A 27430-nucleotide genomic window follows, 5' to 3' on the forward strand; every position below is an offset into this window, starting at 1 on the left:
AGTTTCCACTCAATAAGTAATATAGCCTGGCCCGTCTATGGTAAGATGCTCATTTTCATTGAGATTATGGGGAAAGGGATAGAAGGGAAAAGTACCGCATTATATTGTTAGCCCTACTGGGATTACAGCATTTCAGTTTATTTCCAAGTATATTTGTGCATAGCAAAAGTAATCATCAGAATAGTAACCACTAATTAATCACAACTTAACCAGCTTAGTACATTGCGCTGTTCAGTGTACTCTCTACACTGGGGAGGATGACCGCAGATTAGGTGAATGTTATATGAACATTTGCGTTCAGATTGGGCTCTGTGTCATTTGGCTGCCAGCCAACCCTCAGCCCACCCTTTGAGTTTCCAAGCACACGTGGAGGTCTTCACAGAGGATTTAGTCTCTTGCAAACTACTTGGAGTCAACACGGTCATCTGAAATAATGCACCGTCCTAGACAAAAAGACGCTCACCCACACTTACCAACCGCTGTTCCCTGAGAGCGTTGGACTCCTAGCTGAAGAGGAACTTACAGGGTCTGGAGGGGCTGGGACGGTCAACTGCTCCAGACCACTGCCCTCAACCACTGATCATGGGCTCCAGGGGATTTCTGTGTCTCTGGGCTAGCTCTTCCGGGAAAGGAGGAATACTTCATTCGTCCCTGCAGAGAACCTCTCACACCAAGAGGAGCCTGGTTTCTTCAGTATCCTGCCACTTCTGATTAGTGTAAAGGAGCTAGGCAGAGCCAGCGATGTTGGACGGTTCCGAATATCATATGGAACGGGGCGGGAGACTCAGCTGAAAACTTAATTGCTTACGTAAGGAGTTCAGAGTTCTCATATTTCTTAAAAAAATTCTAATTCTTGATATCTCAGAATTGGAAAATCAACACAACATTTAATACACCATGAACAAAATATATGATTTACATTTGACCTAAATGTGTGCACCATGGCACCAACATTTAGAGGGGTATGATGAAAAACAATTCAGTTGACCTGTGAACAGATGCAACAAAATAACCTGAGCACCAAATTCAAATGGAAGCTTGTATTCATATATAACGCTTTTAGGGAGTGGTTAGAAAAAAATAACCAAAACCACTCTCAAAGGAGCAGGATTGGTGGAAATGCAGTATTGGTTAAAGGTAGCCGATGCTACTAAGGATCCACCACTGGTGAGTAAGGGAAGGAAGTTGCATAATAAAAAATGATTCAGAGAACTAAAGGGTGCGATGGAAAGTAATAGCAAAGAGGAACGGGACTGACCAGATTTCTCTGTAGAGAGCCAACATGGATTTGATTGGCCAAAAGGCCTCCTTCTGTGCTGTAATGTCTCTAAGATTTGGAGGATTTTGTACAGCTTAAGTGTAGCAAGATCACAAAGGAACTTGATAAGAATGAGTAGTTCAAATTTAATATGCTCCAGGATAAAGGCTAGTGCAGGTCACTGATGGGTGAATGGGATAGTGGTTGCAGTGTTTTGTACAAGTAGGGGCTTGTGGGGGATGGGAGAGCATTGGAGTAAATAAGTCTAGCAGTGACAAAGACTGTATAAAGATTTCAGTAGCAGAATTTAACATAGAGCTTTATAATCACAACACTTAAAAATGGGAAGCTGAACACAATGGTGCACTAAAATTTTGTACAGGTAGAAACAGGTGGTGTTGATGGTGGTTAGGATACAGGGTTTAAAATTCAGTTCACTATCAAATAAATACCAAGGTTTCACAGAGTTTGTTCCAGTTTGAGTGAGTGACTAGCAAGGAGAAGGATGTCATGGGTGTCCCCCAGGGGTTTGGTATTGGGATAATAGCTCTTCTTCTTATATATAAATGACCTGCATGTGGGTATGGCCTCCTTATGTGCTGCTGTACTTCATTGGCTGTAAAGCGCTTTGAGACATCCGGTGGTCATGAAAAGTGCTACATAAATGCACTTTTTTTGGTAAGATTCTATGATTGAGTGAAGTTTATTGCCGCCACTTTCACCTTTGACTATTCCCACATCATGCATATAGTGATAGCAGACAGTGGGAGTGATGGGAGTGTATTCCCATAGTCAGGCCATTGGCAACGATTTGACAAAACTGTGGCTGAAAGAAATTACATAGGAGACAGATGCAGAGGATTTACAGAAGCATTGTTAGCCCAAATGTGAGTGCACAAAAAATTGCTTTTATGCTTCAGCATCCAATTTATTCAGCAACTTACTGAGTAACTCGAACAGTACGCATCTATGCTTGAACAAACACCTTCCCATATCATATTCATAGCAAACATTAATATTCAAGTATTGTTTAAATTGTGCACATGTATTAGAATTTCTACATTTTAAAAGTTCTTGGACATTAAATGCATTAAAATATTAAACCTGTCTGCTGTGCTGATAGGAGTACGCAACCTGTTGATAGATCTCGTAGCGGGCATGCAATAAGCATATTCTGCTCTCATATGTGATAAAGCAGTAATTGTAGACTCAACAGGAAGATTAAACTTTGCAATAATTTTGGCAAATTTCGTTTATAATATGAGCTTTATTCCACCTTAGGGTCCGTGTGCATTGTCCACTGCTATATTATAAGCCTCAAACTATAGCAAATTAATTTGAATGATGCGTTAATAAATACTGAATCACCTAAATGAGACCATGTGATGCAAAAGTAGTAATACTAACTATATGCTGCAATATTGTACTGTATCTACCTTAAACTACCATTTTAATGCATGGGCACAAAATGGCTGGCAGAATACTGCAGTGATTACCCTTAGAATCGCAAATCATTGATTAAAATGAATTGCTGAAAGAAATGATCATGGAATTTAACACGGAGCTTTATATTCACAACACTTAAAAAAAAAAAGGGAAGCTGAACCCAATGATGCATTGAAATTTTTTCCATAGACGCTTGAAAAATGAAAAATACACCATCCAAGTCTTCAAAACAAAATTCATTAAAATTGTGGTCTGGAGCTCCCTCCTTAAGCAACACCAAAATTAGTCCCAAAATACAGAAAATATCAAAAAAACGGGCGCAACATTAAATTAGACCCAATTATCTTCCAGATCTTATTCGAATATGCCTGAACTTAAAATGGAGGGCTGAGACTGCAGAGAGAAATTTAAAGGAGGATGAGAATTTAAAATTTGAGGCATTGCTTATTTAGGACCCAATGTCAGTCCATGAGCCCACAGGTGACGGATAAACAGGAGTTGGTGCGAGTAAGGATACAGGCAAGAGAGTTTTGGATGACCTCAATGTTACGACGGGTAAAACGTAAGATGCCAGCTATGAATGCATTGGACTTGTCAAGTCTAGATACGACAAAGGCAAGGATGAGGGGTTCAGAACAGGATAAAAGAGCACGAGGAGAGCGACAGTGACACAGAATAAAAGAGTGCGAGGAGAGCAGAGACACAGGATAAAAGAGCACGAGGAGAGAGGGATGGAGACACAGGATAAAAGAGCACGAGGAGAGAGGGATGGAGACACAGAATAAAAGAGCATGAGGAGAGCGACAGTGACACAGAATAAAAGAGTGCGAGGAGAGCAGAGACACAGGATAAAAGAGCACGAGGAGAGAGGGGTGGAAACACAGGATAAAAGAGCACGAGGAGAGCGGCAGTGACACAGAATAAAAGAGTGCGAGGAGAGCAGAGACACAGGATAAAAGAGCACGAGGAGAGAGGGATGGAGACACAGGATAAAAGAGCACGAGGAGAGCGACAGTGACACAGAATAAAAGAGTGCGAGGAGAGCAGAGACACAGGATAAAAGAGCACGAGGAGAGAGGGGTGGAAACACAGGATAAAAGAGCACGAGGAGAGCGGCAGTGACACAGAATAAAAGAGTGCGAGGAGAGCAGAGACACAGGATAAAAGAGCACGAGGAGAGAGGGATGGAGACACAGGATAAAAGAGCACGAGGAGAGCGGCAGAGACACAGGATAAAAGAGCACGAGGAGACAGCGGCAGAGACACAGGATAAAAGAGCACGAGGGGAGAGCGGCAGAGACACAGGATAAAAGAGCACGAGGAGAGAGCGGCAGTGACACAGAATAAAAGAGCGCGAGGAGAGCAGAGACACAGGATAAAAGAGCACGAGGAGAGAGGGATGGAGACACAGGATAAAAGAGCACGAGGAGAGCGGCAGAGACACAGGATAAAAGAGCACGAGGAGAGCGGCAGAGACACAGGATAAAAGAGCACGAGGAGAGAGCGGCAGAGACACAGGATAAAAGAGCACGAGGAGAGCGGCAGAGACACAGGATAAAAGAGCACGAGGAGAGCGGCAGAGACACAGGATAAAAGAGCAAGAGGAGAGAGCGGCAGAGACACAGGATAAAAGAGCACGAGGGGAGAGCGGCAGAGACACAGGATAAAAGAGCACGAGGAGAGAGCGGCAGAGACACAGGATAAAAGAGCACGAGGAGAGAGCGGCAGAGACACAGGATAAAAGAGCACGAGGAGAGAGCGGCAGAGACACAGGATAAAAGAGCACGAGGAGAGCGGCAGAGACACAGGATAAAAGAGCACGAGAGGATAAAAGAGTACGAGGAGAGCAGAGACACAGGATAAAAGAGCACGAGGAGAGCAGAGACACAGGATAAAAGAGCACGAGGAGAGAGGGGTGGAGACACAGAATAAAAGAGCACGAGGAGAGAGGGGTGGAGACACAGAATAAAAGAGCACGAGGAGAGAGGGGTGGAGACACAGAATAAAAGAGCACGAGGAGAGCAGAGACACAGAATAAAAGAGCATGAGGAGAGCGGCAGAGACACAGAATAAAAGAGCACGAGGAGAGAGGGGTGGAGACACAGGATAAAAGAGCATGAGGAGAGCAGACCTGCGTGAGAAGGGCAGCGGCAGGGGAGATAAAAACCGGCGGCAGAGAGCTCCTTCAACCTCTTTCTACCTGTCGAGAGAAAGTGTGACGTCGCAGGAAAACTGGTAGCTGATTGGTGGGTATCTCTTCTGTCTCTCTTTTGATTGGCCGAGTGGTTTAAATCAGGAGACATTATTACAGCTGAAGAGTACAGTTAAGGAATTCATGCTTAAAATATTTAACACCCAAATTAAATTAACCAAATAGAATAGAGATGGCTGGGCAGGCGATGTGTTGCAGCTGTAGTATGTGGGAGCTGGTGGACACTGGTGCGATCCACGGTGACCTCATCTGCAGCAAATGTTGGCTGCTCGAGGAACTTCGGCTCAGAGTTGATGAGCTGCGGACACTGCGACGCATCAGGGAGGGGGAGAGTTACCTGGACACTGCTTCAAGAGACAGTCACACCCCTTAGATTAATTACATCAAATATAGACCGTGGTCAGGGACAGGAGGGTGTGACTGCGAGTGAGGCAGGTATGGGGATCCAGAACTTAGCTTTGGAGGAGCCTCAGCCAGTGCCCTTGCCCAACAGGTACGAGGTTCTTGCTCCCGGTGTGGACGAGGGCACAGACTGCAGGGAGGATGTGCGAACTGACCGCAGCATTGTGGTACAGAGCGCCATTCAAGTGGGGGAAGAAAAGAGAAATGTTGTAGTAATAGGGGATAGCATAGTTAGGGGAATAGATACTGTTCTCTGCAACAAAGACAGAGTACCAAAGGCTGTGTTGCCTATTTGGTGCCAAGGTTAAGGACATCTCTTCTGGGCTGGAGAGGAATTTGGAGTAGGAGGATCATCTAGTTGTCGTGGTCCACGTAGGTCCAACAACATAGGGAGGACTAGGAAAGAGGTTCTGCTGAGGGACTACGAGCAGCTCGGGGCTAAATTAAAAAGCAGACCACAAAGATAATAATCTCTGGATTACTACCTGAGCCACATGCAAATTGGCATAGGGTAAATAAGATTAGAGAGGTAAATGTGTGGCTCAAAGATTGGTGAGGAAGAAATGGGTTGATTCGTGGGACTCTGGCACCAGCATTGGGGAAGGAGAGAGCTGTTCCATTGGGACAGGCTATATTTGAACCATGCTGGGACCAGTGTCCTGGCGAATCGTACAACTAGGTTTGTAGATAGGACTTTAAACTAATTAATGGGGGGGGGGGGGGGGCGCCAGGGTCAATTGAAGGGAAGTTTAAAATAAATCAAAAAGAAACAAGAAAGCAGAGGTGCAGCATAGTGAAGAAGTGAATGATAATCAAAGTGTGACAGGAAGGTGCAGAAAATATAAACAGAAGAATGCAGCAGAAATGAAAACCAGACTGAGTAATAATGGTAAAAAGACAAAGCTTATGGCTCTTTATCTGAATGCGCACAGCATTTATAACAAGATGGATAAGTTGATGGCACAAGTAGAAATAAATGAATAAATGAGTATGACTTGATAGCTATTACAGAGACAGCGTTGCAGGGTGACTCAATATTCAAGGGTATTTGATGTTCCAGAAAAATAGAGAAAAAGGAAGAGGTGGGGTAGCTTTGTTAATAAAGGAAGGTATCAGCGCGGTGGTGAGTAGTGATATAGGCATAATAGATCAAGATGTGGAATCAGTTTGGGTGGAAATAAGGAATAGCAAGGGAAAGAAGTCATGGGTGGTAGTCATCTACAGGCTCCCAAAGAGTTGCCTCACTGTAGTACAAAGTATAAATCAGGAAATTATGGAAGTGTGTAAAAAGGGCATGACAATTGTCATGGGTGATTTTAATCTGCGTGTTGACTGGAAAAGTCAAGTTGGCAGGGGTAACATGGAAGAGTGCATCAGGGATTGTAGAGTGCATCAGGGATTGTTTCTTAGAGCAATACGTTGCAGAACCTACCTGGGAACAGGCTATTTTACATCTAGTAATGTGTAATGAGGTAGGATTAATAAGAGATCTCATGCGGTGGGGGGGTTAGCAATCACAACATGGTAGAATTTCAAATTCAGTTTGAGGGCAAGCAACTCGGGTCTCACACCAGCGTCCTTAACTTAAGTAAGGGCAACTACAGAGATATGAAGAAAGCATTGTCTAAAGCGGGCTGGGAAAATAGACTAAGGGGAAGGTCAGTGGATGAGCAGTGGTAGACACTTAAGCAGATATTTCACAAAGCTCAGCAAAAGTTTATCCCGGTCAAAAAGAAGGACTTGATGAGGAGGATGAACCACCCGTGGTTAACAAAGGCAGTCAAGGACACTATCCAATCAAAAACTAAGGCACACAAAGCAGCAAAAACTAGTGGTAGGCCAGAGGATTGGGAATTTTTTTTTTTAGGAACCAGCAGCAGATGGTTAAAAAGCTAATAAAGAGGGAGAAAATTGATTATGAAAGTAAATTGGCAAGAAATATAAAAACAAACAGCAAGGTATATAGAAAGAGTGGTTAAAGTGAGCCTGGGACTCTTGGAGAGTGTGACTGGAGAATTGATGACAGGGAAACGGCAGATAGGTTAAACCAATATTTTGCATCGGTCTTCACGGCTGAAGGCACTACAAACATCCCAAAGATATCAGATAAGCAAGGAGCTAATGGGAGGAAAGATCTTCTAACAGTCTCTATCATGAGGGACAAAGTATTTGACAAACTAATGGGACTAAAGGCAGACAAGTCACCAGGACCTGATGGCCTGCACCCAAGGGTTTTAAAGGGAGTAGCTGCAGATACAGTGGAGGCATTGGTCAAAATATTCCAGAACTCACTGAATTCCGGGAGGGTCTCAGCGGATTCGAAAACCATTAATGTGACGCCCCTGTTCAAGAAGGGAGACAGACAAAAAGCAAGAAACTATAGGCCAGTCAGCCTAACATCTGTCACTGGGAAAATGCTAAAGTCCATTATTAAGGAAGAAATAGCAGGACATTTAGAAAAGATTAACGCAATCAAACAGAGTCAGCATGGTTTTGTGAAAGGGAAATCATGTTTGACAAGTTTGCTAGAGTTCTTTGAGGATATAACAAGCAGAGTTGATAAAGGGGAACCAACAGATGTAGTGTAATTGGATTTCCAAAAGGCATTCGATAAGGTGCCACATAAAAAGTTATTGCACAAGATAGGAGCTCACAGTGTTGGGGGTAATGTATTAGCATGGATTGAGGATTGGTTAACGCACAGAAGACAGAGTCAAGATTAATGGGTCTTTTTCAGGTTGGAAAGACTAACTAGTGGAGTGCCACAAGGACCAGTCCTAGTGCCTCAATTATTTACTATCTATATTAACAACTTGGGAGGAGGCAGAGTGTAATGTATCCAAATTTGCTGACGATACAAAAATAGGCGGGAAGGCATGTTGTGATGAGGACTTAAGGAATCTGCAAAGGGATACAGATAGATTGAGTGAGTGGACAAAAACTTGGCAGATGGAGTTTAATGTAGGAAAGTGTGAGGTGACGCACTTTGGTCGGAAGAATCAAAAGGCAGACTATTATTTAAATGGAGAGAGACTCCAAAAAAGTGCAGCACAGAGGGGTCTGGGTGTTCTCGTGCATGAAACACGAAGTTAGCATGCAGGTGCAGCAAGTAATTAAGAAGGCAAATGGAATTTTGGCCTGTATTGCTCAGGGGTTGGAGTTTAAAAATAGGGAAGTCTTGTTACAACTGTACAGGGTGTTGGTGAGGCCGCACCTAGAGTACTGTGTACAGTTTTGGTCCCCGTATTTAAGAAAGGATATACTGGCATTGGAGGCAGTTCAAAAGAGATTCACTAGGCTGATTCCTGGGATGAAGGGGTTGACTTATCAAGAACGGCTAAACAGGTTAGGCCTTTATTCATTAGAGTTTAGAAGAATGAGGGGTGATCTTATTGAAATGTAAAAGATTCTGAGGGGGCTTGACAGGGTAGATGTTTCCTAGTGGGGGAATCTCGAACTAGGGAACATAGTTACGGAATAAGAGGACACATATTTAAAACTAGGATACGAAGGAATTTCTTCTCTGAGTATAGTGAATGTCTGGAATTCTCTACCCCAGAGAGTTGTGGAGGCTAGATCACTGAAAGTATTTAAAGAGGAGGTAGGTAGATTTTTGAAATATCAGGGATTTGAGGACTATGAGGGGCTGGCATGAAAGAGGAGTTGAGGCCTGGGGCAGATCAGCCATGACCTTAATGAACGGCAGGGCAGGCCTGAGGGGCTGAATGGCCTACTCCTGCTCATATTTATGACGTTCTTATGGAAGGTGAGGCAAAGCTGGGTGATGTTACACAGTGGAAATTGGTGTTGGTGTGCGTGGTTGATGCTCATCTAGGTGTCAGATATGACACCAAGGTTGTAAACATCTGGTCCAGCCTCAGACAGTTGCCAATAAAAGGGATAGAGTTGGTAGGTGGGGAAGAGAGTCTGTAGAGAAGACCAAAGCCAATGGTTCCATTGCTATCTATCTAAATATCTCCAGCAAGTTTCTCTTCCCTCCTGCACATTGTCAACCTCTGGAAACCCCAAAGATCTACCCTTGCTCACCACCCCAATCTACATATTGGCTCCCAATAACCAGGTTAGCTTCTATAAATATGCTGCTGAAACCAAATGTACCCCCACTACCTTATCGAATTCTTCTCTGCTGTCAGATTGATCAGCCATCAGCATACAGTTAAACAGTGGGAAGACAAGAGCATTTGCCTTTGTCCTCTACCACAAGCACAGCTCTCTTGCCACTGATTCCAACCTCCAACGCAAATTGAACATGAGTTAACACGCAAAAGATACTTGAAATAAAAAAGGTTAATTTTATTGTAATCGGCAACCACAAGCACCTGCATCACTCTCCACAAAAGTGTGGCACCACTTGCAGTCTCAGTCTTTCCAAGTCAATAGATTTGATCCTTGAGTTGCAATCACCGGCAGGCATGTTCCATCCGAGATTCCCGGATAGAGTTAGCACCAACATGGCGCACTTTTACCAACATTATCTCACTCGGCTCACATCAGTTTTGATGGTGTAACATTCCAAAGTTCCTTTGCAACTGACCAGCCAACAATACCCTTTCAATGACCTGGTCCTCCGATACTAGCTTTCAGCTCTTTTGCATGCCTGAGCTATTCACACCACTTCTTAGGATTCAGTTCCTTTTAGCTTGTTCATACATCACTTCTCCAAGAACTTCTGGAATTCTATATTTCTTCTTACTGCCAAACAGAAAAGAGCCTTTTTGTTGAGCTTTTCTGGCTTCTCCTCACACAAATCCTGTGTTCCTCTTTCTGTCTCTGTCTGCTTTCTCTTCGTGCCTGCATCTGTGTGCAGATTGCCTTCACCCTCCAGCTCTCTTTTGCATCTAGCCATGTGGTTCTGTCTTAGCTTCTTTTCTGTTGGTACTGCTTTCAGGTCAAGGGTCGTCAGGTCACATGGACCAGTATTTCTTATCCAAAAAAAATTACATTGGTCCCTTTAAAATTGATGTAAACTCAAAAGTCCTTTTCAAACATTCATAAAAACAATTAGATTACACAGACATTTCAAAGAAATTATAAATTTTCCTTACCATACTACTACCAGGTCAAAGCTCATCACACAATATGTTAAAAATTCTGCTACACATGTCCTGTCCTGCACTAAATTTTCTCACCTATTACCTCCTTCTTTGCTCCACTGATCATGCCCTTCAGTTTATTAAATTACAAACCCTTGACCTTACCTTTTAATCCCCAATAGCCTCACACCACCGTATCTCTGCAACGCCCTCCAGCATTGTTGAATCCTTTGTTTCCATGACTCTGGCATTTTGTGCATCTCTCTTTGTCCCACCTCTGGCAACAGGGTCATCAGTCACCTGTGTCCTATGCTCTGGAATTCCTTTATCTCCTTCAATCCTTTAATCATCTTTTGAAACTCCCATCTGCCATGTGATTTCATTCATCCTTCCTATTCTCTTCATTCTTGATTAAGCATTCGTTTTCCAACTAGAAGCACCTTGGGACTTTCTGTTAAAAGTACTATGCAGGTTTTTCTTCTAAATTAGGAAAACAGGCTCACAAAACTCACCTCCACCATCTCACACATAACCATTAGAGGTGACCTGTTTCATTCCACAGTATAGGACAGTGGGAACATGCATACAAAATTGGCTGAAGGGCAGGAGAGAGGGTAATGGTTAATGGATGTTTTTTGAGCTGGAGGAAGGTTTGTAGTGGAGTTTCCCCAGAGGTCAGTGTTGGGACCCTTGTTTTTCCTAATATATATTAATGGCCTAGACCTTGGTGTACAGGGCAAAATATCAAAGTTTGTGGATGATACAAAACTTGCAAGAGCTGTGAACTGTGAGGAGGAAAACATAGAACTGCAAAGGGACATGGACAAGTTGGTGGAATGGGCAGGCAGGTGACAGATGAATTTCAATGCAGAGAAGTGTGAGGTGATTCATTTTCATAGGAAGAACATGGAGAGAACATATAAAATAAAGGGTACAACTCTAAAGGGATTGGAGGAGCAGAGGGCCCTGGATGCATATGTACATAACTCATCGAAGGTGTCAGGACAGGTTGAGAGAACAGTTACGAAAGCATACAGTATCCTGCACTTTATTAACAGGGGCAAAGAGTACAAGGGCAGAGAAGTTATGTTGCATTTGTATAAATCACTAGTCCGGCCTCACCTGAAGTATTGTGTCTAGTTCTGGACGCTGCACTTTAGGAAGGATGCGAAGGCATTAGAGAGGTTGCAGAAGAGGTTCATGAGAATGATTCCAGGGATGAGGAACTTCAGTTATGAAGATACACTGGAGAAGTTAGGACTATTGTCCTTGGAGAAAAGGAGGCTGAGGGGGGATTGAATAGAGGAATTCAAGATTATGAGGGGTCTGGACTGAATATAAGAGGAGAAACTGTTCCCACTATTGAATGGATCGAGAAAGTAATTATCAAAAGAAGCAAAAAAGTGATGAGGAGAAACCTTTTCATGCAGCGAGCAGTTAGGGTTTGGAATGCACTGCCTGAGAGTGTGGTGGAAGCAGGTTCAATTGAAGCATTCAAAAGGGAATTAGACTTATCTTAAAAGGAAGAATGTGCAGGGTTATAGGGGGAAGGCTGGGAAATGGTACTAGGAGAGCTGATGCAGACACGATGGGCCAAGTGATCTCCTTCTGCACCGTAACAATTTTGTGATTCTGTGTAGTGTATATTGTTCTAACAATATATGATTTCACTGCAACTGAGGAATGACCACATTAAATGAAAGAACATAAGAAAGAGTAGTTGGCGATTCAGCCCTTCGAGCCCACTCTGCCATTCAATGAGACCATGACTGATCTTCTACTTGAACACCGTTTTCCTGTATTCTCTCTGCATCCCTCGATGTCTTTAATATGGAGAAATCTAATGAGCTCAGTCTTGAATATATTCAATGACTGAGCCTCCACAACCCTCTGGGGCAAATAATTCCAAAGATTCACCGTCCTCAGTGAAGAAATTCCTCATCTCAGTCCTAAATGGCCTGCCCCTTATTCTGAGACTGTGTCGCCTGGTTCTAGAACCCCCAGCCAAGGGAGACATCCTTCCTGCAACTACCCTGTCAAGCCCTGTAAGAATTTTGTATGTTTGAATGAGATCACCTCTCATTCTTCTAAGCTCCAGAGAATAAAGGCTCAGCCTATTTCATCTTTCCTCATAGGACAATTCCTCCATCCCAAGAATTAATTAATGAACCTTTGTTGCACTTCCTCTAAGAAAGTATATCTTTCCTTAGGTAAGGAGATCAAAACTGCACACACTGCTCCAGGTACAGTCTCACCAAGGCTCTATATAATTGCAGTAAGACATCTTTACTCCTATGCTCAAATCCTCTTGTAATGAAGGCCAACATATCATTTGCCTTCTTAAATGCTTGAAAGGCTTGCTTCCATTCACGCACATTTACATTCATGGACAGTAGTTCAAGAAGGAGCTCACCATCACTTCCTCCAGGGTAATCAGGGATGAGCAGTAAATGCTAGCCTAGCCTAGCCAGCAACACCCAAATCCCATGAACAAATACATTTTTAAAAAATCATAGAATAAAATGGCTGACTCATTCTTTGCTGTTTAAAAAAATCAATTCCCATTACAAATGAGCAAGTTTAATGCAAATGAAGCACTGTACAGTATGCTCACTGATACAAGTTTGAAACACTGAAACTAGTGGCCTCTACCACCTAGGGTAATAAGGGCAAGAATCACAAGATGCACTATCATCAAGTTTCCCTCCAAGCCACCACCTGAACTTAGACATGAATCACTGGATCAAAATCTTGGAATGCCCCAACTAACAGCATTGTGAGGGTAACGTCATCACATGGACTGCAGCAGCTCAAGAAGGTAGCGCACCACTACTTTCTCAAGGACAACATAGACAAACAATAATATTGGCCTTGCCGGTGATGCCTATTTCTTCAAGAATCAATAAAATACTAGTTTGATCATAGCAAGCTAATTTTTGAAAATATCTGAAAATCAAGTCTTTTGTCAAGTTTTTCATTTTCTGAAAATAATGTTCTTTTGAATATATTGATTTGTGCAATAGATTATGGTATTTATATTCCAAAGAAATCAATGGTTTAACAAAGGGTTTTATGAAAATTCAGTGAAGCATTTTTAGTTGATGTAGTGCTGCAATAATCAGAAACCAAGTTTCCCGCATACTAGGGTTGGACAGGTAGAAGTAGAAAGAGCATATGTCACTTAATCACTTAGTGAGTCACTCAGCCAGGTGGAAAAATAGTTAATGAATGGCAAAAGTTTGTGAAAGTAAATGGAAGCACAATTTAAAAAACTTCTCTAAACTTCTATGGGAGGAGGCATTCCTCTTGCATCAAAGTTGACGACAGAATAACATTCCACGCTACCATTTATGCTTAGCCTGGCTGGCAGCACATTAAAAGAATGGTTACAATTTCTTTCATTATGAAACATTTAATAAGACATCCATTATGAGCTGAGGCCCGCAAGGTTTCATGATGTGCAGCTCAAAGGATGGGATAGTTGATATAAATACTGATATTGAGAAGATATCCAGAATTACTTGAGAGAAAAGCTAAAGATCCAGTTTGTTGCTATCCTTTTTGATGACACATTGAAAGTCATTTTCTAGATTCTCCTGAATCACATCATGTTAGTAGCTAAAGGAGGAATGTTGTCAGAACTATACAGTGGAATCTGACCAGCTGACATCTGTGGCTTGTCTGAACTGTAGAGATTCAATACTTTCAGAAAGAAGTAGAACAAAACTGACATTCTCTAGAACCCCTTCTCTTACTTTTGAATCTCTATACATTCACAATAATTCATTCAAAAATAAACACGTTCAAATATCAAGAGTATTAAGAGCTCCTCTTTCTTAGGAAGAAAAATCGTAGCAGTGAAGAACAGCTTAATCTGGTTTCAGCTATTTACCTTTTTAGTTAATGAATCATCAGAGTCCGATGGCATTCTTGAGGAAACATGGAAAATGACTTCCACAGTAGAGGTAGCATAGTAAGGTGCAGTTTGTCCTGTACTGCCATTACGTTGCAGGCCACCCATAAAACCACAATGTGTAGACAGGCCAATCTGGAGAATGATGAATAAAACAATTTCAGAAATAAAAACAAAATTTTCTTTCACATTTTATTAATAAAATGGAGAAGATTTCAAAAAATATTTCCTTGATTTCGCACTATTTTCATTCCAGATGTTTCCTGACAGCGTTCCTATTCAGTGTGTTTAACAGTTTCAAGGGAGGTTTCCTTTCTAAATACCAAAGGAAAGGCATTATATTCAGCCTTTAAGAGATTTCCCACCACATAAATGAGAAAACTACATTTTCGTTTTATAGAAGTGAAACTAATGTGTTCAACTATAATTCTATTTCCAATTTGACTGTTATTTTTTTAGTTTCGATTTGTGCAGCCAACTAACTCACAAAGAGCTTTGAGAAAACTAAATTAGCAGAGGCCTCCACCTAAGTATGTGAATATAACAAATATACTATATGCAATTATTATAGATGCCCAGGCTGTTGCAGAAGATCCATAAAAATTCCAGAACATGGTAAACTTTTAGACCATTCCTTAATTTAAAAAAAAAACAGGATGTCTGTTTTTCAATTTTCCAAAACAGGTAACCACACATTGGGTCCTAAATTTGTTAGATGAGATTCCAGCAGCATGTAGCAAAAGCACGCCAGAGAAAATAGATCTCAGGGCTGAGCTAAACTCTTGCTTGCGTCTCATCAGCATAATTTAGGTGACCCTTGGGCACTGATCAGGCACTCTGATGTAGCAGAACTGTCTGGACCTATCTAATTTCATCTGGAGACTGGGAGGGGTTTGAAGGCAAACAGAGGGTCATGAACGCTCTGGCAGTAGCCTGCACTGGCTTTGTGGTGGCACGAGGAACAAACACAAAATTTCAGTTTGGGACCTTTTTTTTGAGCTGGCCTACAGGGGTTTCGTCAAGGACTCCTGGTTAGGCAGATAAAAACTTGAAAATAAAATCAGACTAGTCTTAACTAATTTATGAGTCTGGTCTGATTTGGAGGCAGGAGTCTCGTTTCAGTACTTGGGAGCCATCTGAAAAAAAAGACCTGACGCAATTGGCAGTTGGCCGAATGCTTGTAAAAATTGGTCACGAACTACTGCACTGCTAAATTGGTTATCGTTTTGCTATTTTAAGCTCCAATTTCAACTTCATTGTGTCTATATTGCCATTTTTCAAACAGTCTAACAGATTTTTTCAGTGAAAGTCCTTCAGTTCCAAAAGACCTTAATGAAAGTAATGCTAATGAATTGCACTGTAATGCCAAATGCTATGAAGACAGATATCTATACAAGGGTGTCTCAGTCACTTCTTGCTACCCAAGTAACCAGTTCAAAGCCCAATTAGTGCAAAATATGACACTCATTCACAGGACATGATGTTGTCAGCATTTATTGTCCGCCTCTAATTGTCCTTGAGAAGACCACATGAGCTGCCTTCTTTCACCACGTGTTGAAGATACTCCCACTGTACTGTTAGGGAGTGAGTGCCAGGAGTTTGACCCAGCGATAATGAAGGAATAGTGATATATTTCCAAAGTTAAGATGGTATTTGACTTGGAAGGGAATTTGGAGGTGGTGGTATTCCCATGCACCTGCTATCCTTGATCTTCTAGATGGTAGAGGGTGTAGGTTTGAAAGGGGCTGGCAAAGAAGCCTTGGCAAGTTGCAGCAATGCAGACACCATGTGCAGGTGGTGGAAGGAGTGAATGTTTAAGCTGGTGGATGGATTACAATAAATGGACTGCTTTACCCTGGATAGTGTCAATCTTCTTGAGTGTTGTTGGAGCTGCACTAATCAGGCAAGTGGAGAGTATTACATCACAATCCTGACTTATGCCTTGTAGAATGGGAAAGGCTTTGGAAATTCAAAAGGCGAGACATGAGTCTCAGAATACCCAGTCTCTGACCTGTTCTGGTAGTCACAGTATTTATGTGCCCAGGGTGGTGAGAGATTCGACGACGTTAACATGATTGGGGGAATTTCAAGGGAAAGTGGTTAGGTTCTGTCTTGTTGGAAATGGCCTTTGCCTAGCACTTATGTGGGGAAAACGTTCCTTGCCACTTATCAAATCAAACTTGCATGTTGTCCAGGTCTTGTTGCATGTTTCATTATTGTGGAATTGTGAATGATACTCAACACTGCTCAATTATCTGTACATGATCAAGGGACCTGGCCTCGTGAAGGGGGGGGCCTACTGAGAACCACAATCCTGCCTTGCTGCCGAACCCGCACCCCCCCACCCCCACCTCGCCACTGCCACCCCTGTCCTGCATCATTCACCTATGCCTGGCTCCCTTCTCAATCAGAGGTTTCAGGTGGCTGTCACCCTAGCAGCAGCCACCACCTCCCGGTGGCTCTGAGTATAGAAGAGCTGTCGACTTCTGATCAGCAGGCAGCTCTCAGCAGGTGGGACTTCCTCCTCCAGGGTCCTTGGTCCTGGGGGAGGCCCACCTCTGGCCCGTCAGGTGCCTGATTGGCACAAGATGCAGCAGACTTTCTAGAAGAGTCAAAGCAGGCCTCCAATAACCACAACCATCTTCCTTTGTGCTAGGCAAAATTAAAATAAGTGGAGAGCTTTCTCCCCATTTCCCATTGACTTCAATTTTACTAGGGCTCCTTGGTGTCACACCCAGTTAATCTTTGCCTTGATGTCATGGGCAGTCACTCTCACCCCACCTCTGGAATTCAGCTCTTTGGTTCATGCTTAGAAAAGGATTGTAATGAGGCCTGGACATTAAGTGATCCTGGCAGAATCCAAAATGAGCATTGGTGTACAAGTTTATGGTGAGTAAATGCCATTTGATAGCGCTGTCACCGCCCCTTCCATTTGGATTTTGAGTAGGTTGACCCTGGTGCTAAATTTCCATTTCACAATCAGGACAATTATACATGTTCATCACAACCTCTGCATGCATTCAGGCAGCATTTAGCCTGCACTTCTAAAGTACAAGAGAGGATTGAAACACAGTGGACATGTATCATTTTTACAACATTTAGGATTATTATGAGTCAGCTACAACTTCTTTTCAGTGTTAAAACTATTCTGATGTAACTATGAAACACGTTTTAGGAAAATGAAGTAATTACTATACAATCTAAACCATCTATTTTAATAGACTTCAATGAATCAAACAAAAAAATTGCTGAAAACATATTGTTAAAGTCATTTTGAGTATGAACCTACTTCATAAGCCAAAACTATTGCATTACCAATGTAGTTTCTTCACAAAATTCAGATGTTTCAAATTATTTTTAAAGTAAGAGGAGCTGATATAAAATAATAGAATTTCTTAAATAATCTTCAGAAAATGTATGTAGAGGGAAGAAACATTCTATACCTCCCAGCCAAGTCCAGAGACAAAGTTTTCATATGCTTGGCTTCCTCCAGTGTTTGAGAGAATTGAATATTTGTCTTCCTGTCCTTCCATAATATAAAACACTGCAATCTTATGAGCTTCCCGACTTGAAAATAAGAAACATAAATTCATATATCAGTATTATGGTTCTAAATATTACAGAAGCGAGGAAACAAAAAATCATTGACAACACATTGTTATAATTTTTGCATCTGATTGGAAACAAAACATTAAATTACAGTTGATGGTCAAATATTATGTTTGTACAGCATAAATCTGACAGCTCTGCATAGCATTCAGCTGACTTAATTGACTATATCATTCCACAAAATTTCTGCATAACTGTAATAGAATGGATATTGAAGCTAAGAGCAGAGAGGGAGGTTTGATGAGTTTGTTATATTTTCTAAATTGGATAGCAAAACAATCATTGAACTGAAAATGAAAGATGTTTATAGCAGCTTTCTAAGTTTATTGGTACTATTTAGAGTTTTTCTACTGTCCCAGAGTAGTTAGAATAATTTTTAGTATTTGCACATTTAACTAAAATGCTCTCTTTACATATGATCCAGAAAAACTGTACTTTAATCCAAACACATTAATAACTTAGTAACTGATGAGATAATTTGAAAATTACTGGCTTTGTGGTAGGTACAAATTCATGAATATTTCTTTGAAAAATATTCATGATTTGATTGCTGAGTTTCTGGTGGCTACTTTTGATTAATTGGTAGCCTACCTGTTTAGTGAATTGAACTGGTATTTGACTTGTTGAAATATTTCATTGGCCAAAGGCAACCCAATTGAAAAAGTCAAAATGATAAAATAAAATCAATCATAGGCTGGATTTTACGGTCAGTGGTGACGCAAGAGAGTGCTTGCTGCTCACCACTGAGCAAATCTAGCTGAGAGAACTTCACCGCTTAGTGCCATGCAGTGGTACTGCAGCTGATTGCAGCTTTCTTCACTGGGCACAGCGAGAAGCTGGAGTGACTGACACCAAGCACCAATCACAGATCGCCAAACAGCAAATGAAAAGCATCTAAATAAATCACTTTTTTTTTTAAACAGAGAAAATCGAAGATTGGAACATACAAGTGGGGTGAAGATAGAAGGTAAAATATTCTGGAAAAATTAGAAAAAAATTTACCTACAGGAAACTAATTTATCAGCAGCACTCCACAATTACAAAGTTATCCAATTGAACAAGGTGTAACTTTTTAAGGGATTTCAAATGGCAATGTGGGGTGGGAAAGTTGACATTCTCGTTGATTTCAATGGTTGCTGGCTCTATGCGGGCCACATAAGTGGAGCCCATGTCTGAGCACTGAGTGACAGACCACAACTTCAGGACTTCGCAATAATCTGCACGTGCCTGACATGTTGAAATTGCGCTCAATTTCTCAGGGGTAAAATGATGGTAAACACCTACAGTTCATTGTCAACTCCCCCACAACTCACCGTCCACTACCCCTACAAAATCCATTAAACAAAACTAGGCCTCCTTGGAGCTTCCAAGTTCCAAATAATGGATACATTTCAGTGCTTGGGGCCTTCATGCCTCCAATTTCAAAATAGTGCATTTTATTTGTTCTCTTCTCCAGTTTCTCCTCCCTCCTGAGTATGGGTGCTAGTCACCTTTGCCCCTCACTAAAGTGGCTTTTATTTTTCTTAGGAGACTCCACTGAACGGCAGCAAGTCTTTCAAAGACAAAGGGATCATTACAATGAAGCCCAATCCTAACCTCCACTGATTTCTAATCAAGATTCTTATAGCAGTAGTTGCTGGATAATGATCAGGAGCAAGAAGCACGTTCAATCTATTCCCCTCTCCCCAATGCAGGAGCGTTGAAATAAAAACATAAAATACTGGAAAAACTCAGCAGGTCTGGCAGCATCTGTGGGGAGGGAAACAATTAACATTCTGAGTTCATATGACTCTTCTTCAGAGCAAGAATGTTGCGGCTGATTATAATGATTAAAACCTGCTGGAGTGGAAGAAGCAGTGTCATAATCTTCCAAATGTCATCAGTAATAAATACTTACATATTTGAATAGTCTGTTAATGTCTAAAATGCAACAATGGCAATTTGTTGAACATAAACTTATAGATTGTTAATGCTTTGTCAAATAAGCAACTTGTTAGGCTAAGAGTTTTTTGTTTCATTGCTTTAAAATGTTTTAATTTTATCATATAGTATTTTCCAAAAAGATCACGACCATAAACTGTATACATGAACATCGCAGCATGCACGGTTTTCTGAGATGTTGTAGTTCTACTATCAGCCAACTGCTGCCATATTGCACTTGCTATGCAACTACCATATCAACGTGAACAGTAGCCTGAAAGAGTCAAGTTTACGGCAGATGCCATTGTTTGTTTAACACGAGACAAACAAGAGAACAGGAAATGTATTATATCTTGTACATTTGATGTACTGGGTTATAATGTTTCTTTTTCACCCCTGAAGTCTGAACGCAGGATGAAATTTGTAGGCAATTACAGATTAAGGTTTTAACAATAAAGGTATAATTGCAAGCAATTTTAATAATCTAAATGCAGACAGGGGTAGAGAAAATGTGTGGTGAGAAAAGCATGCTTTTCTTGAAGTGGATTCAAGTGTATTTGCATAGTTAACATGTTGCTTCTCCAGTAAGGAATGAAGCATTGCTTGACCTGGTTCTGCACAAATTGTAGCCATAATGTGGTTAGATCAAGTGTTAAGAATAGAACAAGAGTTGAGCACAAGGATGTGAAACTGGAAAAAAGCACATAAAAACAAGCTAAGGGGGAATCTTTCCCAAATTGAATGGAAGGAAAAGTTGGCAAAAAGAGTTGTAGAACATCAATGGGGAATACTGCTTTCTACTTAGCCTTCCAAATATCTTTGATAAGGTATCACACAAGGGATTGTTCTGCAAGACCAAAGCCTCTGGGTAATAGTGATACTGTATTGAGGTGGATTGAGAAATGGCTTGCAAGATGTGGGAAAAAGTGAGATGGATTTGGTCTTGTTTGGAGACTCGTCACCAGCAGTGATCAGTATTGGGACTGTTCTTTACTATTTTAGATTAATGATCTGATTGTGGATGATGGAGGCAGAATCTGCAAATTTCCAAACGATACAAAGATCTTGTGCAAGTGGATCTTACTATGTTGCAAGATTGGGCTCAGGACTAACAAATGGTGCTGAATTTGGATATGTGCACTGTCATACATGTGGGCAGGGTGAATGCCCAACATTCTTGCACCTTTCAGGGAAAAGCATTAAAGAAAGTTGAGAAAGTGCAAGGTCTGGGCATTCCAGGCCACCGATCTCTAAAGGTTTATGAAAAATGTTGTGAAGTAATAGCTGGAGCAAAGAGGATGTTGGGGTGCATTCATAAGACATTTGATTATAAGAAAAAACATACCATTTTGTCCTTGGTCAGGTCTCACTTGGAATACTGTGCCCAGTTTTGCTCTTCTCACTGAGAAGGTGATACTGAGACTTTGGACAGAATGCACAAGAGGGCTACTAATTCCCAGTCTAAAGCAACTTAGTTATCAAGTTAGGCTAAAAGAGTTAGGCCTCCACACTTCAGAGAAGCATAGACATAGAAGTTACCTGATTGACGTTTTAAGGTGATGAAGGGAATGGGTCGTGTTTGGGTTGACGGTTATTTCAATGAAATAGGTTAGGGAGGACTGGAGTCTCAATTTTAAACAGTGGATGGTCAGATCTAGGTTAGATGCCAGAAGGTGGATTTTTCCCCCAGAGAACAGTGGACCTCTGGAACAGGCTGCCACCTTGCGCAGTGGACACTGATTCACTGAATTTCTTCAAGCAAGAGCTGGACTTGTTTCTGGTTGGGGCAGATAGCATACCTTTCGCAAGGTAGATACTTCAGGGAGTTCAGGGACAGGCTAATCTCCTGGAGTAATTTTGATTGCCCAGGTGGGTCTGAGAGGAACATTCCCCTGCCAAATGGCCTAGGTTTTCAATCTGGTTTTGTGTTTCTCTCAGGAGACCACATGGTTTTGGGTGGGGTGGAGTATATATTTGGGACAAACTAGATGAACCAGAGTTGTTGCCTGTCTATCATTGTTCACATATATTCTTTTAAAGACGAGTTACATCTCAGCTTTAAAAATATTAATGGACACAAGAAACAAGCAGAAGAGTAGAGCCAGACTATGCATCTTATCTGGAAAACGACAGTTGCAAAGGCTTAGATAAAAGCAAAATACTGCGGATGCTGGAAATCTGAAACAAAAATAAAAATAGCTGGAAAACCTCAGCAGGTCTGACAGCATCTGCGGAGAGGAATACAGTTAACGTTTCGCGTCCATATGACTCTTCTGATGTCAGAATGCTGAGTTTTTCCAACTATTTTTATTTTAGTTGCAAAGGCTTGATCAGCTAAATGACCACTGCTGTACTATAGTATTCTGATTTCTATTCATTATCTAAATTCAACATAGACGGATAAATTGAATATCTCATTCTCTGTACACTGTAAAGATTCTACATGAGGAGTTCAGGGAATATCAGTCCTTTCTTAATGGGCTAGAGCTCACAGAACAAATATGATAAACGTTTGCATTACTTGGTAAGCAGCTGTGTCATGTCATCCTTAGAAGGCTCAGAATCTTGGTTGCTGGGGGTGAAATGAAGATAGGTTGTATCTAAACAAAATGCTTATTGCAAGACAGGTCTTGTGATTCAAAGGAGAGATTAGCAATGCGAATCTGGTCAGCAGCTCTAGTCAAAATATATGATGAAGGCCATGTGTTGGGTGGCTTGGTACACTTTGGTCCAGAAGGCAGAGAGATTGATTCAACTGCAAAAGTCATGAGGTCTGCAACATCATCCGGGAAGGTCATCTTGATGAAATCCCCTGGCCAGATTGTCACTGACCTTGAGGGATTCCTCTCTGGTCTCACAGTGCATGGGCTGGAAGCTGCATGGGGTTGAGATCCTTAAACATATTTGGTGAGTCACAAACTAGCATGGGGTGTCTGGCTGGTCAAATTGACCACATCATTGATTTCCATGAACGGAGTGCCTGCAAGCACCTCAACATCAAAGTTTTTCCTCGGCCAGGCCTTTGAAGGTAATGTTGCGTTGGTCTTTGAGCAGAGAGAAGTGTCCTTCACCAACGACATGTAAGGGTGATGAACCATCAGCCTGTTGAGCAGATTGGGATGAACTCTTGATTGGGACACCAAGTCTCAAAGCTATGCAAGCATGGATCATGTTGCCAGTGGCTCCACTATCAATGGTCACACGAATAGCATAGTGCTTGGAGAATGTGTTTAAGCAGGGTGACTGATGAATCTGTACATAGAGTGCAATTGATCCCAACAAAACATCAACAGGTTCCTCATCCCCTTTGTCTAAACAAGCAGCTGCAATGGCATCATCACCCAGCATAGCAGCTATCTTATAAGTTTTAGCCAAATACTGGCTGTCTTGATCAGGCAGAAAATTACATTCATTGACAAAATGTTTATCCGGTCAACCTAATTGCTCACATAATGGGCATGACACCTGTCATATGTGTGAAGAGAGTTACGGGGTCTGGTCTTGTTAGGCGAGGGCCAAAACATCTGGCCTTTCTGGAAGGAGGAAGCAGCAGCACAGAGAGCCTCGACTTCAGCAGATGCACGAATCTCATCCAACAGCAAAACCAAGGCTTGGGAAATTTCTGGCTTGACTGATGCCAGGGCATGTGACTGGAGCTTGGTTCTGTATCTCTGCTTCACTAGACATGGTAGGCTAGGATGAATGAGTTGTAGCCAGTGTAGAACCACTATGTTCTCCAGTGAGGATGACATTGGTTCATCCTTGTTGAGAGGCAGACCATGATGACTGAACCCATATTTTAGCAACAGGCTACCCTCAAAGAAGGCCATCAAACATTGATACAGATGCTCATGCCTTTCATCTGATTGCATTCTGATATCAGCCAGGTCAAAAAGGTGGAGACCCATGGAGACCATAACACAGGCATATGGTGTGAAGCAAGTGACATTGATGCTTCAAGTATAGAGTTGAGAGAAAATTGGGCAGTAATTCACTTCCTGCCTCAGCATCAGGTGCAATAAATTCATCTTTGGTTGAGCAGCAGGTACAGGAAGCATTCCATCACTTTCCGTATCTCTGAATTCACAATGAGGGTTAGTCCTGGTTCTCTTCTCCCAGGTGAAACAGTCAACGAGGAAGGGGGCAATGTTAGCGTCAGGTGTCAAAGCGTAGATTAGGTTCTGACACCAACGGTCAAATGAACTAATTGTCTCAATCTTCCCTCAGCATCACTGCTTCAGTGCCCGATGCATGACTGCCATAATTTCTGCTGTTACTACACTGTAATACTGTAGACTAAGTAGAGGTCAATATCTGTGTATACGCATATATTGTGCCACAAACTCACCAATTCCCTTTGGTGACAGGCATGAAAACATTCCGATGCTGGCACCATACTAGAAGGCTGTGTTTTACCTTCAGGTTGGCACATAAAGTGGATCACAATACCAACAGTGTTTAAGGTGGGAACATCGAGCTTTAATGCAACCACAAAATCGAACTCTACAATAAGCAATACAAAGTGGCCATGCCCTCATGGGAACGGGCTCCCAACTACAAGAGGGCGATAACATATAATGGCGCAGGATTATTACTGGAAGCAATCAATTGTTATTTGCAGAATTGTGTGACAGTTATACGAATAGGATTCAATCAAGAGCATGAAGACCTCTCGCGACACATCTACACTAACAAAAACGTTACAATACTTCAGAATACTTCAAATCAAACATTCCAAGATTCAATAAACTTAGCTGTATAACATTCAGCATAAAAGAGGGCCAAATAATAATTTTGAAATATGTCACTGATTGAACATAATTATGATAGGAAAGTTGCTAGCAATATATAAAGAGCAAATTCAGTTTAAACCCAAGTTGAAACAACCTGTCTGTTTTATAATCAGAGTTTGCACAGGATTGCAGAAGATTAATTTATGTTGTGTACAAATAACTTTAAAGAACTAATGAAAGTGTTCTATTTGACAACCAATTCCTTCAGGGGTCTACTTACTGAATGGATATTAATGGCGGCATGAGTAGCTAACTAAACTACAGAAAGTTCCAAGGTTTCCAAATTAGTAGGCAGCATTATCCATTTATTATACAAACAACTGTTGATCAATGTGGTTTAATATCACAACCCACTGAAAGCTGCCTGTTACTATTTACCGCTTCATATGCATATGTTATACAAAGTACTCACCACTGTCTTGAATCCAAATTTTTTAGCTCCCTTAACAGCTTCGAGTTTTTCTTCAGAAGATGGAAACTATTCCTTAAGACAAAAGGTAGAAATATCTTAGAACCAAGAGAAAAATGTAATAAGTACCAGCTTTTTCCTAACAAGCACTAATACATCATTTAGGAATTTACATTCAAAAGTAACTTATACATTTTTAAAAGAATGCTTCAGCATAAGTAAAACGTTTGGTTGGATTTGAAACCTATGTAACATTCCAACAGTTCAGAAGAGCTGGGCAACAAAACCTGTCCTTAAACTTTAGGTAAAAGCTAATGTTCATGGCATTTAACTAAGCTTTATCATAAATACACAACAGACAAACTTAACACAAATAGGGAAATGCTGTTTTAACAGAAGTTTTCCAGGATGGTGAAGCTTGGGAAAACAACATCAACAACCCAATAATAATTTGCAGTGAAATGCCTCAAGGCACTTTATCAAAGAACATTTGACACAAGCCATGTAAAACAGTATTAGGACAGCTGGCCAAAAGCTTGGTCAAAGCAGTAGGTTTTAAGGTGCATCTTCAAGAAGAGATAGGTGGGAAGGAGGAGATGTTTGTGACAGGATTTCAGAGCTTAGAGCCCAGGCCAGTGAAGGCTGCCAATGCGGGAGTGATTAAAAGCAGGGATGCACAGAAGGCTAGAATTGGAGGGGCACAGAGAATTTGAAGACTTGTAGGGCTGTAGGAGGCTGGAGAGAAAGGGAGGGGCAAGGCCATGGAGAAATTTGAAAAGAAAGATGAAGATTTTGAATTAAAGGCACAGCGAGGACTAATTGTTAAGCGGGACTTGGGCGCAGAATAGGATATGGGTGACAACATCAAGAACTTGTAATCATGCAGCACCTTTAGCACAGTTTTGCACCTGAACTTCTGAGGATTTGAAGCTCTCCTGGAATGACTAAGTCTGGAGGTGACATAGACATGAATGAAAATTTGAGCTCCAGCAGAAAATGGGCTGAAATTGAGGAGGTGTGGGGGAGGGTGTGGTGGTTGATGTTATGGAGTTGGAAATAAATACTCTTAATGACGACGAAGATATGGGATCAGAACTTCTGCTCCAGGTTGAATACGACACCAAGAATGCCTACCAACATTTTGAGACAGAACGCCAGAGCTTAGGGCCCAGGTAGCTGAAGGCATGGCTGTCAATTCTACAGTGATTAAAATTAGGGATGCGCATGAGCCAGAATGAAGGAGCACAGAGATCTTGAAGGCTTGTAGGGCTGGAGGCAGTTAAAGAGAGAGGGAGGACCAAGGTCCTAAAGAATTTGAAAATGAGGATGAGAATTTTAAAAACTGTGGTGCTGCTGGACGTGGAGCCAACGCAGATCAGCAAGTGCAAGGTGATGGGTGAACAGGGCTGAATGTGTTGGGGCACAGCAGAGTTTTGGATAAGTTCAAGTTCATGTAGGGTGGAAGATGGGAGGATGGCCAAGAAAGCATTGGAATAGTCAAGTCTAATGGATGGAGACATAGATGAGTGTTTCAGCAACAGACGAGCTGAGAGAGTAATGGAATTGAACAACATTATGGAGGTGAAAGTGGTGATGGAGTGAATGCGTCGGAAACACACCTCAGGTCACATATGACACCAAGGTTATGAATAACATGATTCGGACTCAGGCAATGGCCAGGAAAAGGGATGGAGCCAGTGGCCAGGGAACGGAGTTTGTAAGGGGGACCAAAGACAATGGCTTTGATCGCCCTAATATTTAATCAGGGGAAACATCTACTCATCCAGGATTGAATTTTGGACAAACAGCGTGGCAAATCAGTGACAGTGGAGGGGTAGGGGTGATATTTCAGAGAGATGATGGTGAATGTGAGCTGGGTGGCATATAAACTATGAGGAGTAGGCCACTCAGCCCCTCGAACCTGCTCCACCATTCAATAAAATCATGGCTGATCCGATTGTAACCTCAACTCCACATTCCCACCTAGCCCCGATAACATTTCACTCCCTTGTTTATCAAGGATCTAATTACCTCTACCTTAAAAATATTTAAAGGTTCTGCTTCCATCACCTTTTGAGGAAGAAAGTTCCAAAGACACTTAACCCTCAGAAAAAAAATTCTCTCTGCCTTAAATGCAGTTCAGAGAAGGCTTACTAGACTGATACCTGGAATGGGCAGGTTATCTTATGAGGAAAGGTTGTATAGGTTAGGCTTGTATCTGCTGGAGTTTAGAAGAGTAAGAGGCGACTTGATTGAAACATAAGATCGTGAGAGGTCTTGACAAGGTAAATGTGAAAAGGATATTTTGTCCTGTGAGAGAATCTAGAACTAGGGGGTCATTATTTAAAAATAAGGGGTGACCCATTTACATCTTCACATCTTACTTTCCTATCTTTGTCAACAGCAAATTTAAC

The 27430-nt window shown here is 41.6% G+C and overlaps 1 protein-coding gene across 4 annotated transcripts in view; it reads right to left on the bottom strand.

Annotated features, from left to right (window-relative positions):
* ralgapa2 (Ral GTPase activating protein catalytic subunit alpha 2) overlaps positions 1-27430 on the bottom strand; it is a 515740-nt gene that overhangs the window by 200925 nt on the left and 287385 nt on the right. For all 4 annotated transcript variants that reach the window (XM_078556382.1, XM_078556383.1, XM_078556384.1 and 1 more), the window contains exons 34-36: positions 25020-25091; positions 17729-17852; positions 14265-14420 (exon numbers count right to left, since the gene is read on the bottom strand). In XM_078556382.1, coding sequence (XP_078412508.1) covers positions 14265-14420; positions 17729-17852; positions 25020-25091 — 352 coding nt within the window. The remainder of the gene's footprint in view (positions 1-14264; positions 14421-17728; positions 17853-25019; positions 25092-27430) is intronic.

The sequence above is a fragment of the Cetorhinus maximus genome, chromosome 14 (assembly GCF_964194155.1).
Source record: "Cetorhinus maximus chromosome 14, sCetMax3.hap1.1, whole genome shotgun sequence".
Classification (NCBI taxonomy): domain Eukaryota; kingdom Metazoa; phylum Chordata; class Chondrichthyes; order Lamniformes; family Cetorhinidae; genus Cetorhinus; species Cetorhinus maximus.